Consider the following 20,026-nt stretch of genomic DNA (forward strand, 5'->3'; position numbering starts at 1 on the left):
TTTGCAGCCCATGTACCTATAATTATTTCTAAAAAGAAGAGTACATTCTTGCGCCTAACGCAAACTTCTCTATCATCGGTTTCTGTGAGTTACTTGTAAGACGGATGTAGAATTTGCTTTAAGGGATATTGTGTGTGGTTTTCTCTGGGATGGTGCCTGTACTGAGGAAGCACACCAACACTACCCTTTATGTAAGGTATTTTGCACTGCTATGCCCTGCCTCTTCAGACTAGTGTAGTATTAGAAGCAAAATGCTTGAGAAACCTTATTCTGCTGTAAAACTAAGCCTTGCTCTGTCAAAAGTAACTTTACTTTGAGGACATGTATAAGTCAAATGCAAAAGCACTGCACAGTGAAAGCACTATGTTGTACTTTTAATTGTTCCATTGTTCTAATGTGTGAGGAAATAGGGTATATTATATAGTGTAGTTGTCTGTCCTAGTCTTGCAATACATTTCACCAACGCCTCTAGAACCTTTTACTTTTTGTTTGTCAAACCTTCAGCTCAAACCCTAGATAGCTGTGGCTATGTGCAGTAAGGCTTACACAAAGGAACCAGTGTAAAGCATTTATGCAGCAAAACAACTGAAGACATTTCAGTAGGGAGCTAGTTAGGTGGACCAGCAAAATCCCCACAAACAGTTACCTTAGCAGGGGTAGCAGTCTTCAGTCAGTTCTAGGTACTTTTATCCTTTGCAGGGCTTTCCTACGAAAATGGTCCTGATGCAAGGGATGACGGATGCTGAAGGTGCTCATAAAATGCTGTGGATGCCATTCCATTGACGCAAGTCTTGCTGCAACTGCTGTTTAGCCCACGAAGGGTGTGAGTCGATCTTGGTCACAGCTTCAGCGTCTCTCAGTCCTCTGTGTTGGTAGAAGTCCAGGTGCCATTGGATGACTGGTAACCCAGTATTGCAGTCATAGGCCAATCATTCCTGAGTCGATAACTCCTCCTCAGTGGGTCTTAGGTGCACTCTGGTGACACACCCGGGGCCGGCGAACTCTGGTGTACTTTTTGTGCATCGGTTCCTGGTCTCTGAGGCTCCAAGGCAGTGGTTGGAGGCGGGTTGAAGACTTTGAGCCTCCCACTGGCCCCAGCAGGTTTCTCAGCTGTTGTCTTTCTGTGCTGCAGGAGGTCAGCTCACTGACCCTTGCAGTCTCTTGGCTTTGGCCGGGGTCTGGAGACGACTTCTCTTTGAGTATGACACATCAGGTACAGTGCCTCTCCTTTGCTAGCCATCAGGTTCAGAAGGTGCAGTCAATGCCGGTGCCACCTCTCTGCTGGTTCTACGTTGCAGCAGGGCAGTCCTTCCTCGATCCTTCTTCCAGTGCAACTGAGATCTGAGATCTAGTTGTTAGGGGTGCCCTATTTGTGTACAGAAAATGCCCTTAGGGTAGGATGCAGTGGGTAGTCAATGGGCTACCAGCTTCCCTCCAGATGACCAGTTCCTGGGAAGTGTGGTATCTAGCTATCCCAAGATGTAAATTTTTCCCATTCCTAAATTGGCAGAACCCCTCTGTTGGTGTCCAGAGCTCCCTAGCCCAACCTAGAGGTGTGACTACTAAGAGGGCTATGTTCCCTTGGAAAGTGGTTTGACAGCTGGTTTCTTCTTCCCTGTCCTGAGTGCCAGCCTGTCCGGGTAAACAATAGAGAAGCCCTCTCCCAAGTATTCCCCATTGCCTTTTAGAGGTGGCTTCACCTTTGAAGCTTGCCTGTTGAGCTAACAACTGTGTGGCTTTCTGCCTTGGGGAAATTACACCTCCAGTGGCAGGCATCTATTGCTGTCTTTCCTGGAAGTCTGTGGCATGTCTCCCCAGGAGGGAAGAAAGCTTTCTGAAGGACAGACCCAGAGTGCAACAGAAAACAGGCACTGGAAACTATAACAACCAAAGTGTCAACTTCAAAGTTGCACTTTGCCCCATGACATTAAATTTGATTTAATGATTACATCGGATTTAATACATTGATTCTCTTGATACCTTACAGCGCCCACTTTAGTAGTCCCATTTAGGAGTTGGCAGGGCTGAGGTGTCAGTCTGTAACTCTGTACTTGCGAATGGTGTTACTAGCACTGTAAAAACAATAACTATGGGTTTTTCCTTCAAGGTACATGTACAAGTACATAAAAACTGCCTCTCTAGTCTGCAGTGGCTGACTTGAAACCATGTTTTACAATACCATTCAGGGTGGTACAAGTGCTGAAAAAGCTGGAGGACACTAACCTACAGGCCCTGGGCACTCCGGTACCAGATACTAGGGACTTATAAGTAAAATAGGCTAAACTAACTGTGGGCAAGCCAATTTAACATGCATCATTTTAAGGGTCAGGGTACATGCTCTGAGTCTTGATTAGCAGGCTCACAGCATTTCAGAGCCATTACACCTGTGTGTAGTAGTAAAACTGGGGGCAAAAAGTGGGGGCAAACCTGCAGCTAGCCTGTTTCTTTACCATAATGACAAACTGGTAACCATGTTGTCTTCTTGGTGTCTGTATTATGCCTCAGTGAAGGTAGTTTATTTCTCTACCCAGAATACGCTAATTGCTATAATTAGTATATACATTTAGGAGCAACCACTATAGAGATTATGGTCATTCTTCTCAAAGAAATTTTAGAGGAATTTGTAACAAATATTGCGTTTCATAATGTACTTTGCCCCTACAGGATTTTAAAACAATATGGATACTTTAGTAGATTTGACATTGTATGTGCTGGGGGGGAGGGGTTTGTCTTCAGAACAGAATTGAAAGCATTGTGGTAGATTTGTTATAACACATTCTATTGAGAAGCATTGTTTATTTATTTTGTTGGAGTGACTGATATGGGGGCCATTGCCTATCAACTACACATCCTGTGTTTTCTGGAGCTTGAAGGAAAACCTGTATCCTTTGTTTGCTAGAATACTATTGGTTACAAAGCTATTTGAAGGCAGTTTCCTATTTTTTGCCTGTTCTGTAGTCCTGGTGGTTTCTTACATGCCTGTAGCTCAATGTCAAATACTAACAGTAACTATTTTATTTTGATTTAGACTGAGGCAAATTCCTGGCAGAGTAATTTACATTACAAAAGAGGCCCAGCTAAAAGAACTACCACAGGATGGACAGGAAAAAATATTTTCCTGTTCAAAAAACCCTCACCCACCAGGGTTACCCCTTGGTGGCATGCCTCATCATTGGGTTTCGTCCCGTTCCTCTATGGAGCGGGCGTGCTACGACATACAAGATACGTGGGAGCACTGATGTAGTCTCGTCAATGTGAGTCACTGGAGGGATTTCCAACATGACAAGATTTTTAAAAAAGACTGGTCACTTATATCTTGGCATTGTATCCGGGACTGGTTGATTCTCATCATTAAAACGGCAACACGACTATCGGAGGAAGTAAAGGGTGAGATTCTCACCATAGAGCTTTGTCTAAAATCATACCTATCCACAGGGACCCTTAAGAAACGCCTTGAGGAAATAAATCAAACAATAAGTGAATATGAGCTATACCTTAAACAAAATATCAAAAACTTAAGAAGGATGTAAGCAGAGAAGGCTATCAGAGATGTATATCAGAGAAGGCTATTTCCCCTCAGGAAGGAATCCAGGGTACAATACGGACTCTGACTCATCAGATTCAGGCTCCACCAATTCTGACTTCCAAAATGAAAGAACAGTTTCAGGGGAGGCAGAATAACAGAACAAACAGGAGTGCTGGTTTTAGAACACAGAGAGGGTGGGGCACCTACTCTGTTTCCAGCCCCAATGCATTAGGCCCCCCACCACCCCAAATGTATCCTCTTCATTTTGAACGTTGGGAACCCCAGGATGACCAATATCCACAGTATCACCCTCCCTTTTTAGGAAGAGGCCAGAGACACCCAAGTGGCAAATCAAAGAGACAGCCCAAGGTCCAATGGGCATCCGACCAAGATCCAGGGAGGATGACGACACGGAGCATGACAATAGAGAGTGCACCATGTCGGAACATACAAGCAGGCCCAAGCAGTCTCAGTCTAGTAGCACATCTTAGTGACGTGCCATTGACTGAGACACAGATACGCGTCCCTGAGAAGGGCTTGGGTTTTGTCCCAATGGCCCCACGGACAAATTCAGATTGTGCATTGAAGTAAATGATTTAATTAGGAAAATCAAGCTAAGATCCTTTTTTGAAGGTCAGCCAACAGCAGACAATTTAGCACTGGAGACACAGGTCTCCGCAAAAAATTGTCCTTCACACCTCCCAACACTTTTATCCCAAAAGAAATCCTCACTTTTGAAAAAGTGGTTCTGAAGGATATCAGTGAGATTAATCTGAACACTTTGAAGGTGTTCCATAACACAACCAAGAACGACAAAAAAACCCTAACAGCAATTAGCTAACAACATAATAATTAAAACCAACAGATAAGGGAGGCGCTATCGTAATTCAGCCCTTCGAAAACTATTGTAAAGAATGTTTAAGGCTATTGGGTGACGGAAATAACTACGAAAAACTCAGGGAGGACCCTACTGATTTCCTAAAGACGAACATCCACAGCATGGGTGAAGCAAGCTTTAGCGCACAACTGGATTTCCCAGAAAGGAGATTTCCTAATTAATAAAAATCCAGTAACTCCTTATTTATACACTATTCCCAAAATTCACAAGAACCTTGCATCACTTCCTGGTAGATCCATTGTATCTGGTATCAAAGGTTATCTTTGACTTAGATTGGGACTACCAAACACCACGGAATGTGGTTATGGAATGCTGTTTCTGGGCCCAAACCAAAAATGTTTCGAATTTGAGAAAAATGTGTAACTTCAGAAACACGGGACCAGCATGGTAAGCACCTTCGCTCCGAGTCTGGCTGGTCTCTATGTCCATCATCTAGAGAAAGAGAGAATTCTAAACCCCACAATCCATACAGAGACAACATAGTATTGTGGAAAAGATGTATTGATGACATATCGATTATCTGGACCGGGGATGAGACACAAGTGATGACATTTTTAGAGTGGTTGAACAGACAGGACCAGTTCTTGAAATTCCCTCGCACAATGAGCAAGGAACATTTGGTCTTCCTGGATTTCAACATTATAGCCACCACAGGTGCTCTTAAAACAACCACCCATGAGAAACCAACAGCCCAAAACTGTTTACTCCTGTTTGATAGTTCTCACCCCCACCATTTGAGAGAGAACCTACTGTCTGGACAATTTCTCAGATTGAGAAGGAATTGCTCAGAGATATCAGATTACAAAAAACAAGCCCAGAGTCTAGCATCTAAACTGGAGGCAAGGAAATTAATGGGCTACGACTAAAATGTCTACTCATTTCAAAGAGAAAGCACACACAGTGGAGGATTACCAATGGGTTATCCTAGAACACCATAAAGTGTTTAATTGTGAGTCTACACTGTTCGAAAAAGAACAATGATGGGTTTATAAATTACGCACACACCAATTTGGCCTCAGTGAGAACATACCTTGGAGCCAGCTGACGATGTATTGACTTCACATTAATCATTAGTCGGATATACATCTCCTGAAATAAATGCTACACCTAGGCTGTGCAGAAGGTTCTATGTCCATCTCATACTTTCACATTCCATAGTGTCACAAAGAGCAAACCCTCAACAATAAATATTAGCCACTCACATATACGTCACCATCATAGTAAGAAAGGAACGAGTAATCCTTTATTAAACACAAGAAAGAAACTACCAAATAATTATCAAAATGATACGGGAATCCCCAGTTCTGCCTCTGTAAGCCCATGAACCCCCATTGACCTCCATTTAATTACAGGCACCCACAAGGGATACCTACTTTTAGGGTCCTTGTGGACCCCCCTTTGATCCACAGAAGGCCGCCAGCTTGGGGAAGTTAGCAATCCAGTGCTGCACACTTTAGCATACCAAGATGCAAGAGCTGCTGACATTTAAACTCTGCTCCCATGTGAGCATTCAAGTTTCAGACCCCTGGGAGGTGAGCATTAGGTACAGAGTGGGAGTGTGCCTTTGAGGAAGTAACTGCCTTTTGAACATTGTTTACATTGAGCTACAGACATGGTAAGATGAATTGATTCTAAAACTTTGCCAAATCTTGACTACAAGCACACACCCTCTCCCGGAGGAGCTATGATATGAGAATCCAAATACTACTGAGTAGGTTACAAGAGCACCATGTGTGTGCTGTTCGGTGTGTTTCACATGTTTACATGTTTAAAAGTTTTAAATGTAGTATGTCTTGTACTGTTGATTGTAAGAGTACTTTAGTCTCTCAGTCCTGATATTCATGAGTGCCGTTTCCCACGAGTGGGGTGCAGTTTGCAAATAGGTGGCACCACACCCACAAACAACATATATAGCGGCCCATTGCAAATGGGGGCTATGATTACTATGCCTCTCCTGTATTTCCACAGGTATCAATGACGGACACCATAAATGATAGGTATCATCTTATATCACCCCATTAGGAAGGTGAATTGCACCATATCACAGAGCATGTATTATTTATGCTTTCATTAAAGGTAGTCAAACAAGGAGTGGTACCAGGGAGTCCACCTTGGTCCTGAAGAGGAGCCTAGGCGTAAGACTCCGAAACATGTAGACTAGGAAGTCATGTACATAACATTCCCCACTTATGCAGCCCCCTTTTTAATCATACTGCCTCCAAGAGATCTATTAAATCATTGGAATTACTAGGAGACAGTCATTTGTATGTCTCCAGAGACCCCACCACTCCTATCCCTCCTGTAATTCACATTCACATTGACTAGACTACAACTGTGTTCTCACATATCCCGTAGGTCGTAGTACGCCCGCTCCGTAGCAGAACGGGAAGAAACCCAATGATGAAGCATGCCACCAAGGGGTAACCGTGGTGGGTTAGGGTTTTTCTAACAGGAAAATCCTTTTTCCTTTCCATCCTGTGGTAGTTCTTTTTGCTGGTCCTCCTTTGTAATGTTATAGGCTATAAGGAGGACAGACCCACCCACAACCTCCTTCTCCCTCTTCGTTTTTGTATAGAGTAATTTACAGACCGTAATATTGCCAACTGATTGGCAGTTACTTATTCAGTCTTGGGAGGAATGAAAGATACAGTAACAATTCAGTCCAAGACTTGCCAGATGCACATCCTGACATCATGTGCGTTGGCTCACTTCCCTCAATATTCTGAGACCTGTACGTGTGCGTGGCATCAAACAAGCATGTATTGCAACATTCTCATAGGCAGACTGAACATGTGGTTTTGGTCAACAGTCTGACAGAAGCGTCTCTCTCACAGTGAAATTCAAAATATTTCATGAGCTCATTGTCATCTGACAGAAGGACTTTTCGGAGATGGCTTAAAGATTTGCTGTCTTGAAACAACTTTGTGGAAACAATTTCTAGAAGGCTTTAAATTGAAATCTGTACTTTTTTCTTTGTCCAATCTCTGATTCCCCTTTTAAAAATCTTTAAATAGTGTATATGCATTGGCAACTACTCATTGTATGTGCGCTTTAATTGTATCACGTTTTATCACTTTGTTTAAAATACACAACACAAAGGATAGTTTTGCAATATTGTTTGATGATGTTAGTCCCACTTCTTTTGGTTAAATTGTTAGCCTCTGAGGCGGAGGGCAGAGCATGCCTAAGTGCAAGACCATGCGTCCTATATCTGCTTAGCATGTTGTTGGACCAACCTGTGGCTTCTAGGGGGAAGGATGCTGAACAACACTTTTTAGGGAGTAAGAGCAAGCACCCATGATTTTTGACCCTCTGGGTGTGTTATCAGTGCGAGGAAGGCAGAGCGCAAGGCCTGCTGGCCATCTATGAATAAGCCAGGAGGAGGATGGGTGCACAGGATCTACCTTCCTGTGTCATGCAGTACATTATGTAATTGGTTAAGGTATTTGGAAACTAGTACATTGAAGTTGAACAGTGTTAAATAAGCTGCAGTTCAGTGTCTAGAGGAGGCAGTGTAGTATGTTGGCTTAGTGCCGCTGGGAAGCAGAGCTCTAGATAAGTGCAACAAGGATTTAGTGCTTTTTTTTGCATAGGGTCTCCAAGGTGCACTGCAGAGGGGTGGGTGATAATTTCTAATCTCATGTAATTCATTAGGTTTCTGAAATCAGTGCTGTGTAGTGGGTTTGTGTCTATAACGTGCAGTAGCTTGTTCATATGATGAAGCAGAAGGTGGTTTAATCCCTAAAGTGTATTGTGGTGGGTTGATGTACAGAGGTTGCAATGCAGTGTTTTCTGCAATCAGTATGTTGTGTTGTCCATAGAATGCAGTGCAGCAGATTAAAGTGCTCCTAGGATGCCCTACAGTTAATTGGTTTCTATTGGATTCAGTGTAGCGCTTCAGTTTCCATGTGGTGCAGTGTAGCGTTGTACTGTTGTGCAGCTAGGCTGCCATACAGTATGTTGAGGGTTTAATATGCCAAGTATGCACTGTACTCTGGGGGGTTTAGTACCAATGGGCTGGAGTACATAAAAGAAGGAATGCAAAATGTTATTATTTTTTTGCCCAAGCTTAATGAACCTTTCACACACCACCAGGTTCGTTGAACTGTTTTGTTTATTGAAACACTTGTTTCTCCTATCGCAGAGAAGATGAAGTCTTCCTTGAGTAAATATAGACGAAGATCTACAATCGGACTGAGGGGTTCTCCAGAAACCAACTGTCTTATTCGGTATATTGCACGGCAAAAATTGGAGCATCCAGAAGAGCCCAATGAAATGGTATGGAAGTTAAATTGTTTAATTTGACGATCAGCAAAGTGGGGTAAAATAAGATTATCATGATTTTGTGACAGCTACAAGCTTGTCTCTTAAATAGAGATTTGTACTGCTGTCTGTATCCGTGGCAAAGGAATATGTGGCTAATTTATTATTCTGATGGATACTTGTAACATTTTATTACTTACCTTGTGAATATATCCAAGTGGTAGATTAGATCTGGAAATGTTTTGAGAGCAGTGATCGGTGCACTGGTAGGTGGCGTTATGCAAATCTGCATCAATATCGTTCCGCTTTGAAACTGACCAGCTGAGCTGCATAAAGGCGCCACCCTTGCACACTTACTTCATTTCCATTCTATTCTTTCCACTCCTCAAGACTGATCTGGGAGCTTTGCTCCTATGTTTTTTTAATATCCTTTTTTAAATGTAAATCTTTTCCAGCATGCAAGGGATGTGTCCGTCAAAGACTACAGGTTTTAAGCTTTCTAAGGACCGTTGTAAACAAATGACTGTGACATCCTCACGAGGCATGCTTGGATTCCCCACACGGCTCCAAGACCTGCTTCTGCTGCGCCCAGATGAACGCGAAGGCCATCATAGGTTGAGAGGCAAAGATCTTTATTACGAAACACCAGAAGGATCTGTACAGGTCCTGCTATTGATGGAAGTAGAGGGTGTGGACCTGCTCCCAGAGCCTTACCCAAGGCCATTGTTTCTCGAGGTTAAAATCTTCTAAGAAAATATCAAAAGAAGTCAGAGTGAGACTTGACCTCTTCCTGCCACTCTTCAGTGAAGATGTCATTGTGCCTCCCAATCTCACTAATATTTAAGGAACTGATTCCTTCCCTTGTCTCAATGCACCATGGATTTTTGGGTCCATTTGCGACCTCGCAGCAAATAGACGCCTTTTGCAAGGCAGTGCTGCACATATTTCTCTCTCTCCCATTTCTCCTTGCATGCCTATGAGCCTCAAGGATCTGCAGAGTCTTCCAGTTGGACTCCTGGTGGCGAGTTTTTCCTTGGCACTTCACCTGGGGTTCTGTGGTGATGCCTGTCTTGGCAGCGCATATAGTCCCTTGTTCATAGACACCACTGGTTTGTCGGTCTCTGACTAAAGCTGCTCTTATAACGTGACATACTGCAGCCTATCATGAATCCTTGAAACTGACACTATTCCACTACCACATTTACATCAACCTTTTTGACTCTGATCATAACCTTTTGGAGACGACGATGGAGGGAGCGGAGGTAGTCTCACCCCTCCTTTGTGATACTAACTAAGGGTACATGGACTTTCAAAGGTCAGTGACCCTGGACACCTTGCTTGATACTGGACTGGTATCTCCTCCTGGACCACCAATGGAGGAGAGCGCTTCTTCTGCGACAGTCATTTGTAAGGCAGCTGTGTTTCTTAATCTACATCTCCCAACTATGGAGGCAAAACCCACATGCTCTTAGACATGGTGGGTGAAAGTATGTTCGTTTTGGAATGAAGGCAGTCATTCACTGACCCAGACTGTCTAGAATGGCTTCAATGCAGCCACATTTTGCATCCAATTGGTCCTAGACACCGCTGATTTGTCTGGTCAGGGAAATAGGAACACATGATGTCCACACAATGCTCTTTGGTACAGCTGTTGTGGAAACAGAGTGCTCTTCTGGGTGCAAAAGATGGAAACTCTTTTCCTCTTTTGAGGTGGCAAAGAGAGGAGTACACAACTGTAGTGGCTTGAGTGATGTGAAAAGGTGTCACCATCTTTGGCTGAAAATGTTGCCCGAATCCTGGGCACCAACTTGTCTGGGGAAAAAGGTGATAAAAGAAGGTTGGACCCATATTCTTGCATTTCACTCGTCCAGCGTACTGATGTTATCACCACCAGGGTTGACTGTTTTCAAGTGAGCAGATGTGCCCAGGACATTCAGGTTATAATCCCAATGTTTAGTCTCAGGGCCTTTTTTTCCGTGAGCGTGGCTTTGAGGCTTCATGGCCTGTTAGCTACCTGCATACTGCTTCCTGAGCATGCCAGTTGGCATATGCAAGCTTTGCTGTGAGACCTGAGGTCTCTACGTGCCCATCACCATGGGATCCTGTCCAACTTCTTGGAGGTGTTGGAGAAGACTGAAAGACCTGCAGTGGTGGCTGATCACCTGCAATTGGACCAGCGGCAGACCCCGCTCCCTTCCTCAAGCAGAGGTAACAATAGTGACAGATATGTCACTACTGGTTGGAGGGATTTACCTGGGGGCAGTGGAGATCAGAAGATTCTGTCCTCTGCCACAGGCCCACCTCGACAAGAAATCTGTGTAATTGCGGGCAATTCACATGATGCTAAAAGCCTCCATACCCATCTTCAAGGGACGTCTGGTGCAGCTTCTCACAGACAACACCACTTCCTTGTAATGCTAAAACAAGCAGGTTGGAGTGGGGTACTGTCAAGAGGCTCTCTCACTCTGGAGATGGCTGGCTCACAAGGGGATTTTTCTGGTGGTACACCACCTGGCTGGATCTTTAAATGCCAGGATGGAGCTCCGCTGGCAGTGTTTAGTGGATCACGAACAGCAATTTCAACCAGAGGTGGTAATAGGCATCTTCCAGCAGTGGAGAATACCCTGCCTTGATCTCGGCACCACTACTGAAATTGCTCAATTTCAACAATTTTGTGTACTTAACTTCCCAAGAAGGCTCTCTCTCAAAGACACATTTTGCATAGAGTGGAACATGGGGCTCCTGTATCCCTACCAGGCGCTACCTCTTCTGCCCAGAGTGCTGAAGATGATCAAGTTCTGAAGGAGAGTGTGGTACCTAGAACTTCTGGACCTGAGCATCTGTCCTCTGATCAGGCTTCTGCTAGGAAAGGATCTCCTGTCAACTAGGCCAATGCTCCCGAGCCTGCACAATCAGTCGGACAAGTTTGTGGTGTGGAGTGGTACCCATCAGTTGGATCTGATGCAGGTAAAGATATTGGATGTGAAATGCTTTGTTCTTAGCCCAGTAAGTCCAGACTTTAGTTAGAGCTTTAGTAGACATTCCTCACCTTTTGAATATTCTCCACTTTTTAAATATTCCCCAGGCGTCCGACTGGATCCATAAACTTTTCAGCAGCACCTCTGTGCGCCGGGAGATGGTGGTGTGCAGCTCCTCACTGACCCCGTTCTGCACTGGAGATGATGTGTGAGTCCAATGTAGGTGCCACTTCTAGTGCACATTCCTCACCTTTAGAATATTCTCCACTTTTTGAATATTCCCCAGGCGTCCGACTGGATCCATAAACTTTTCAGCAGCACCTCTGTGTGCCGGGAGATGGTGGTGTGCAGCTCCTCACTGACCCCGTTCTGCACTGGAGATGTGTGAGTCCAATGTAGGTGCCACTTCTAGTGCACATTCCTCACCTTTAGAATATTCTCCACTTTCTGAATATTCCCCAGGCGTCCGACTGGATCCATAAACTTTTCAGCAGCACCTCTGTATGCCGGGAGATGGTGGGGTGCAGCAACTCACTGACCCCGTTCTGCACTGGAGATGATGTGCGGGCCTATGTTGACGTCAATTGCTTTCTTCCTTTGCCTCCAGACATGGATCAAGAGCTCCCTGTCGCCTCTCAGACAATTATTTTGATATTTGCACAAAATATATCACCGTGTACAAGGGATGTCACCCCTAAAAATGACATATTTCAAGCTCTGTAGGGACGGTCATAAAAAGAAAAATATGGATTCCTCATTATGTTTTCCTGGAGTCAAGCGACAAGTCTAGGACCTACTAAGTTCAAGTCCTAAGGTTCAAACTTGGTTCCATTCTAGTTCCTTGAGTTGACAGAGCTGCTCAAGAGGTCGGTGTTTGTCAAGCTCCAAGTCATCAGGTAAGCATAAGAAACTGAAGCAGTATTCTATTCCCTCAGGTAAATCTTTCACCTGAGCAAAAAGATCTCTCTCCTGAAGTAGGCAGACTTGGAAACTGATTCTGAAGCTGGGTCCTGCACAAACTGAGTTTCCAGGGCATTCAGCCATGCTGCGTTGGATTGAAAGCTTCTGTGCTGCCATGCTACAGCTCCTGTGATACCTGCCATCTCCCTTTAGTGCACCTTTGGGACCCTAGGAACCATAAGGCCTCCCACCTGGGATACTGCAGGCAGCTTAGCCCTCTGTGTTAGCTGGATCCTCCAGGTTTACCTTGCCTCTTCCTTCGACTCTGCTTTCGGTGTCCAGACCTACGTTGACCTCAGGCACATAAACTTCGCCACTTGAGGCAACCCAGATTGTTCATTCCTACGAAGGTCTAATGTAGGAGGCTGGTCCAGTGTGTGGTGGACACCTATGGTGTAGTGTTAGTGATAGTGTTAGTATTTAGGTAGCCATGGCTCTCTGGTCGTAGCTGTGGTTAGCAGCAAAGAATTATCTAGGAGTGTGAAGCATATGCAATACCACAATAGTCATACACTAACTTATAACACATGAAAGGAACCACGCAGTGTTCCAAAAATAAAGGTTCTTTATTACAGAAACACCAAACTAGATTACTATAGGCAAACCCCCTTCTGTAGGTGAATATTCACAAAATATACACAGGTGAGTATTGGGAAATAGCATAAAATAACAAGGGCCTGTAGCATGGTAAGTGAGACAAATAAAGAAACAGATTCCGCAAAAGTGTAAATAAACGGGATGTTTATTTAATCCAATTATGCGACCCCTGGTGATGTGATGACTGCAAGGATAGCAGGCAAATCTCCAACTGCCTTTTACTCAGTCATCACAACCACCGGGTTCTAACTAAAGAATTGTAATACATAGCATTCTTTATTCTAAGACACTAGACATAGAAAATACTGCTGATTCTACAACATCTGTTTCCCTAAATAAACAAAGGATAAAACAAACATTGTGAAATATGAAAATAAAACAATCAGTTAAGTTCGTAGTTCAACAATTTCACTGGTAATTTGATGACTGTCTTGATACTGAGATTATCTTGAGGATAACTTGAATCAATTCTACTAGAAGACACATTGCTTTGAAAATCATAAGATCATAAAACTCGATCATTAATTGCTGTGGTATTCTGTAATTCATTAGAAACAATACAAGATTGATCATTGTAAAAGGCATGCAGAGGATCATTTTGTTTTACCAGATCACCCTCATAAAATAAAGATGAATCATTTATTATGTTGTGTGGAATTATAAATGTGAGCCTAAAGGTCTGTAATAGGAACTATCCTGTTTTCGTTCTACCAACATTTGTTCTTAAGTAGGACTTAATTTTTAGAAACGGTTTCAATAGTAGCAGGAGGCATCAATTTCTATTCCCCTTTTGCGACATTTGTGGGTTTCTTAATGAGAACTGATTCTCCTACAACAAAATCTTTTCTCACTGATTTTCTGTAGTCAAAATATTGTTTTTGTTTGGTTTGTTCTCCCTAACGCTACAAGTGTGGAATAATTCACATCATTTGCAGTATCAAATTTAGTTACAGAATTACTCAACCAATCAGGAACTATTCCAAAACTGCACTTTCTTCCTCTTAATAATTTAATTTAAAGGGGTCACCCCTGTGGTAGAATAAGGTGCTGAGTGATGAGCCTGAATTTTGTTCTTTAAAAATTGTTTCACATCTAGCCCTGCAGCCAATGCAGACTGAAATCCTTCTTTAAGAAAATGTGCATTCACTGAAGGGCAATATAAAGGGACTTGTAAATGTATTCCCTGTATGTTGTTTTTTGTTTGGGTTACGGAGCAGCTTGTGCGATTTGAAATGTTGACGCTCCGGGGCACATTTTACTTTTCTTGTATGCCACTTCAATTTTACGTATTTTCAACTAGGTGCATACCTACCCGACTGCACTGTAATGTCAGGGTGTGTTCTCACTGTTGAGTAACTGTCCACATTTCTATGATGTAGCTATTAATGGGTCCCGTTTGTTCTTGTTTTTTTTCTTGTTTTTTCTTTTTTGAAGACCGTTATTTCTGATTTTGGATATCATATTGCGACATTGCTGCAGACAATGTGTTTAGCCAGTATTTTTGTGGACATGCCATTATACACTTAATTGGTATTCAAGTGACTGTCTATTACTATACATGAATTATTTAATACATGTCGAATTTCAATATACTTCATACTACACCTGTAACAATATTCACAAAGATAAGATCAGACTGCTTGTTTTGAGTGTCTATTGTCTCATAGAATTTCTTTTTCGATATACCTCTTTAGAAACAACAGCCTATAGGCTCGCTTTTTCCCATGGAGCCCTGTCCCTATCTAATGATGGTAAGCGCTTATTTGCCTGACCTGTCATATCACTCAGCATGGCAACACATTAGCACTGACTTCCACCTCACTTTTATATTAGAATATATATTGTGTAATTTACTGATGTACTTTGCAACGATTTGGCATGTCTGTCTCTTGTTGTTTTCAGAGGTCTCCCCCAGTTTTGTGTCTACTAGATATATAACTGATGTGAGTAACTTTACTCTTGGTTTTGTTTATCCACGTATTCAACATGGATATACTCTGTACAGTAACCTTCGCCTAAGCTTCAAGTGAAAACTACACTTAGTCCTGATGAAGCGCCAGTTGATCCGGTAGGACTTTTGGAGGCGCGAAACATGTTCACTTCTTTCAGTGGTCAGAGAATTTCTTCCTCCACTGTTTTGGTAGAGTGTGGGATCATCATTTCCCTTTCACTCTGCGCTGTTTTTTAAAATCTTGACTGGCTCCTGTTCTTGCCTTATAAAATGTTATTTGAGTGGGTTGCTGAGCCAATTCTAATCTGTTTCCCTCAAACTTTTTTTCTTTTTCTTTCTTACGTATAGGTTTAAATGTATTCCTATTGCCTCCATACTACGGCACAGATCAGTACAGAAGATCTCTGGCAAAGAGCCCCTTCGAGGGGGCTCGTCTGACATTGCAGCGCTGGTCTGGCGTGGAGCAAGCCCTATGATGAAGCATGACATCGAACAGATGTGTGAGGGCTTTTGCTTCTATAGTTAGAGGTGCCTAGGAGACTTGTGCCTTTCTTTTGGAACAGTGTACTTTATTTTTTCGAACTAAAGAAGCATAACCTGGAACAAATCTTGCATAGTATTCGTAGAGACCCAGAAATGATCTGAGGCTATGCTTTTCTTTAGGAGCAGGTGCTTTGACAGTTTCTTCTAAATTTGAACATTTCGGTTTGATTCCCTCAGCAGAGAGTGTGTCCTAGCTAATCAACTTCTTGAACCAAAAATTTACGTTTTTCTGGTTTGACTGTCATGCCCCTATCTCTCAAGATTGCCAATACTTTTTTGAGTACTATTAAATGTTCAAGTCTAGTGATACCCATTCAGATGAATTGGTAGGGGCTATAATATTTTCTTTAGAGAGTTAATCAAATGATTCTTTGTTCTTTACGCACACTAATGGATACAGGTCTGACGTTGAATTGTATTGTTCTTCAACCTTAATCTCATGTTCAAAGCCAGAAACTTCACCCACTTCATTCCTGAAAACCAAGGGATATTTGGCTACCATACTGGGAAATATATCGAAATCTAAATCCATAGCTAAAATACGTACATCACCTAACACAATGAGATTCCTGTGTCTAGGTTTCAAGAGAATTACCACCTTTGCCAAATCCTTCCAGCCAATTATATCTCTACCATTGACAACCACATACACCTTGGTCCAAGTACACCTCCCTAGACTTTGTAACAATGAATAAAAATAGCCAGGTAATGTGATATACTGATAACCAAATGCTTTGGGACTAAAAGCAGGACTGAGTGATAGGTGCTCCAGTCAGCTATGACTTCCAAAGCCTTCCCATCAATAACTGCTTGACATAATGGACTTTCAATGTAAACTTCTTAATGATCATCATCTATAATGAGAAGTACATTTGATTTTTTTTTGTTGTTGTTGTTTTGTTTAAAACAGTCTTGGATTTCTTCAGTGTCTGTGTTTGAACTGTCAACTTCTCTCCTGATTTCTACATTGGCAATTCTCAACCTATTATCACTTAGACCATTTTCAAGCACTCAGCAGGGGACAAAAACTATTTTCCTGCATTTTGCACATCTTTTTCTATTGGAGGACACGAAACACTGTTACCAGTGTGATTTCTAGAGCCACATCTGTAAGATACCATTTGTTTTCTTCTATCTTTGGTGGTAATAATAGTTATTGTGTTATCATCAGTATTACAAGATATAGGTGAAAGGCCGCCTTGTGGAGCTAATGCTTGAGTAGATACAATGGATCGTTCGATGCTCTTGGCAATGTCGATTACTTCACTCAAAGTAGGATTTTTACGTCAATAGCCTTGTTTGCATTATCTTGAAAAAACAGTTAAAAATCGATTGATCCCTTATGTTGATGTCAACTGAATTTTAAAATTCCCATGCAGATAATACGGGTAATGCTGCAATAAATTCCTCTACAGATTAGTCGCTATTTTGTTTCCTTTTAAAGAAACTGTCTTTTTCAAGAAGCACACTAACTTATTTGTCAAATTGTTTCTTCAGTCTTGCTTTCGCTTCAACATATGCATTCCAAACTCCATCTCCTCCTGGAGCTGGGATAACAGGAAGATTGTTAAAAACATTTTGCCCAGCCAGTCCCAGATGATTAAATAATAGTGCTACTTTCCCGAATGGTGCATAAGCATGGGCATCGATTGCGACCAGATAGTTCTCAACAATGCGTTCCAATTGTTTCCATTTTATAACAGGCTTACCAGGCTTCTGTAGGAATGGTGATGGTTGCACAACATTGTTACTGGTTGCCATAGATATAGCTTAAATGGTAAGTTATAAATATAAGCAAAACGAGAATAGGAACAGCAGAATTAATAATTATTACCTGAAAAGAGTACCAAAATTACTTAACACAGTCTGAAGAAAACTGATTAAAATTATGAAAGTCAAGACCCACCAGAATTTCCAAATGTGGTACAACGGGTGTTAGCATGAAATAGTGAAGGTAAATAGATGGCGAAATGAGGAAACGCCGGATTCACAATGATTTAAAAAAAAAAATAGTTTCCCGATGCTTCCTAATTCAAAATGGCTTCCATGCACATGACATCATCACACTACAATCCCAGAGTACTTTGTGAGAGATGTAGGCAGAGAGCAGAAAGTCTATGCGCCTATGGATAGTGCGTCACCATTAGCCTCGTGCAAGGAGCCTACAACAGTCTCACAAGATTGTAACGGAGAGAGCTCCCAATCTAAAAATTGAAGGCAAATTCAGAAAGATGTGACCTATTTAATAAAGTTGTGACGTACCTCGGTTGGCAGTGAGAGGATAATCTTAACATTTCAGCCAGTGAGTCATAAATCCGATTCTTGTAAGGAAACGTAGGTTCTGGAAAAGTGTAAATAAATGTGATGTTTATTTAATCCTATTATTCGAGCCACGTCGATACAATGACTGCAATGATAGTAGGCAAATCTCCAACTGCCTTTTACTCAGTCATCACAACCAGTGGGTTCTAAATAAAGAATTGTAATACAAAGCATTCTATATTCTGGACAATAGATATAAAGAAATACTGCTAATACTACAGGACTCTATGGTGGAGGGGAAGGGGGGTGCCAAACCATATCCTAAAAAAGTGGAATGCGATAATGGGTCCCCCACCAGAGGATATGGATTAATTAGCCAAGGGCTGGGAGAGAGTTGAACCCCAAGAGCTAAGTATTTAGAAGACCACCAGTGACCAGGAAAAGCGGAGGTAAGATACCTGGTTGTCCCATAGGCTAACATGGGGACTCATAAATGGAACATTGCAAAGGCAGGACTGGGCTAGTGGAACCCAACGGTGGATTCTGGATGAATAGGACCTGTAAAGGAATGGACCAGAGTCCAGCCCACTCAGGAGTGTCCAGGTGGGGTAGGAAGCAATGCACCCCCTTCTGTGGGTGAAGGTCTAGGTTGACGGTGGTGGATGAAGTCCAGCTGTGGAGTCCAGGAGCTGCAGAGGAGACCTTGAAGTCACCTAGGAGCAGTTCCTTGACGGTCACCGGATTGCAGACTGGTCAGTGGTCAGGAGGACCACCAACAAACACAAGCAAATGCAACTGGAGCTGTTGGAAATTTGCACAGCTGAAGAGGACTAGTGAGGTCATCGGGACTCAACCTTTGAAGTGAGTCCGGGCTGACCCTCAGAAGACAGGAGAGCCAGCAGAAGTAGTCAGTGTCCCCAGGGAATTTGTGTGTGTGGGGGGGGGGAGGGGCAGAGTCCCCTGTACTGGTGCAAACCGAATTATGTAAGGAGTGCACCAACTGTGCCCTTCAAAGCAAACTGATGGCGTGGGCTGCCCGCAGACCCTGGAAGACTGGAGCAACACTTAAGGGGTCCTCTAAGGAGCCCCAAGAGTGCATGGATTCATGCCACTAATACTGGCCTTCGTAAGGGGGTATGATTCAGACATGTTTGATACCAAACATGCCTAGGTTTGGAGTCACCATTATGTAGCTGTACTATAGGTAGTGACCTATGGCCAGTACAAAGCTAAAATGACTTCTCTGTACGTACGAAGTCCAGGAAATTGGAACTGGTGTTCATAGGGACACCTCTGCTCCTGCAGTGGTGCCCAGACACACAGGGCCATGCACCCTGCCCTTAGGTCTGGAAGGGCCTACCCTAGGGGTGACTTAGTGACCTGGTGTAGTACATGCACCTTTTCACACAGGCTGCAAATGGCAGGCTTGCAGACTCAGTTTGCATGGGCTCCAATGGGTGGCATAATACATGCTGCAGCCCATGGGGAACCCCTGGTGAACCAATCCCTTGGGTATCTAAGTGCCATGTACTAAGGACTTACAGGGGTACACCAGGATGCTAATTGTGGGGTGTAAAGTGTACCAAGACAACCACATTTAGAGGAGAGAGCACAATCACTGGTGTCCTGGTTAGCAGGATCCCAGTGAAAACTGTCTAAGCATACTGACAACAGTCAAATAGTGGGTTTAACCATGCTAGAAAGAGGGACTTTACTACATCCGATCTCGACCATCATTACTCCCAAATCTACCAAAAGTGCAGCTTCCCCAACTTGAGTTATCTCAAGGTTGACAACACTCTCTACATACCCTATTTTGGGCCTGCCTCTGATAATGACTGTGACTCAGGTGATGAGTTCACTGAGCCTTACCATGATGACACATGGTATGATGACTGAAGCCTTGATAACATCCCCCCCCCCCGGAGACGAGTCTTTTTAATTCCCTTGGACTAGTCACAGCGGAATCCACTTACTACATCATGGTGATGCATAGGGCTGCCAAAGTGCTTGATCTCCATGTCCCCCACCTTGAAAGTTAAAATAAA

General features: G+C 43.0%; 1 protein-coding gene across 4 annotated transcripts in view; it reads left to right on the plus strand.

Moving 5' to 3' along the window:
* Positions 1-20,026, plus strand: part of CDCA2 (cell division cycle associated 2) — a 418,898-nt gene that overhangs the window by 112,027 nt on the left and 286,845 nt on the right. For all 4 annotated transcript variants that reach the window (XM_069214148.1, XM_069214147.1, XM_069214150.1 and 1 more), the window contains one exon: positions 8,569-8,702. In XM_069214148.1, coding sequence (XP_069070249.1) covers positions 8,569-8,702 — 134 coding nt within the window. The remainder of the gene's footprint in view (positions 1-8,568; positions 8,703-20,026) is intronic.

This window comes from Pleurodeles waltl, chromosome 11, assembly GCF_031143425.1.
Source record: "Pleurodeles waltl isolate 20211129_DDA chromosome 11, aPleWal1.hap1.20221129, whole genome shotgun sequence".
Taxonomy (NCBI): Eukaryota; Metazoa; Chordata; class Amphibia; order Caudata; family Salamandridae; genus Pleurodeles; species Pleurodeles waltl.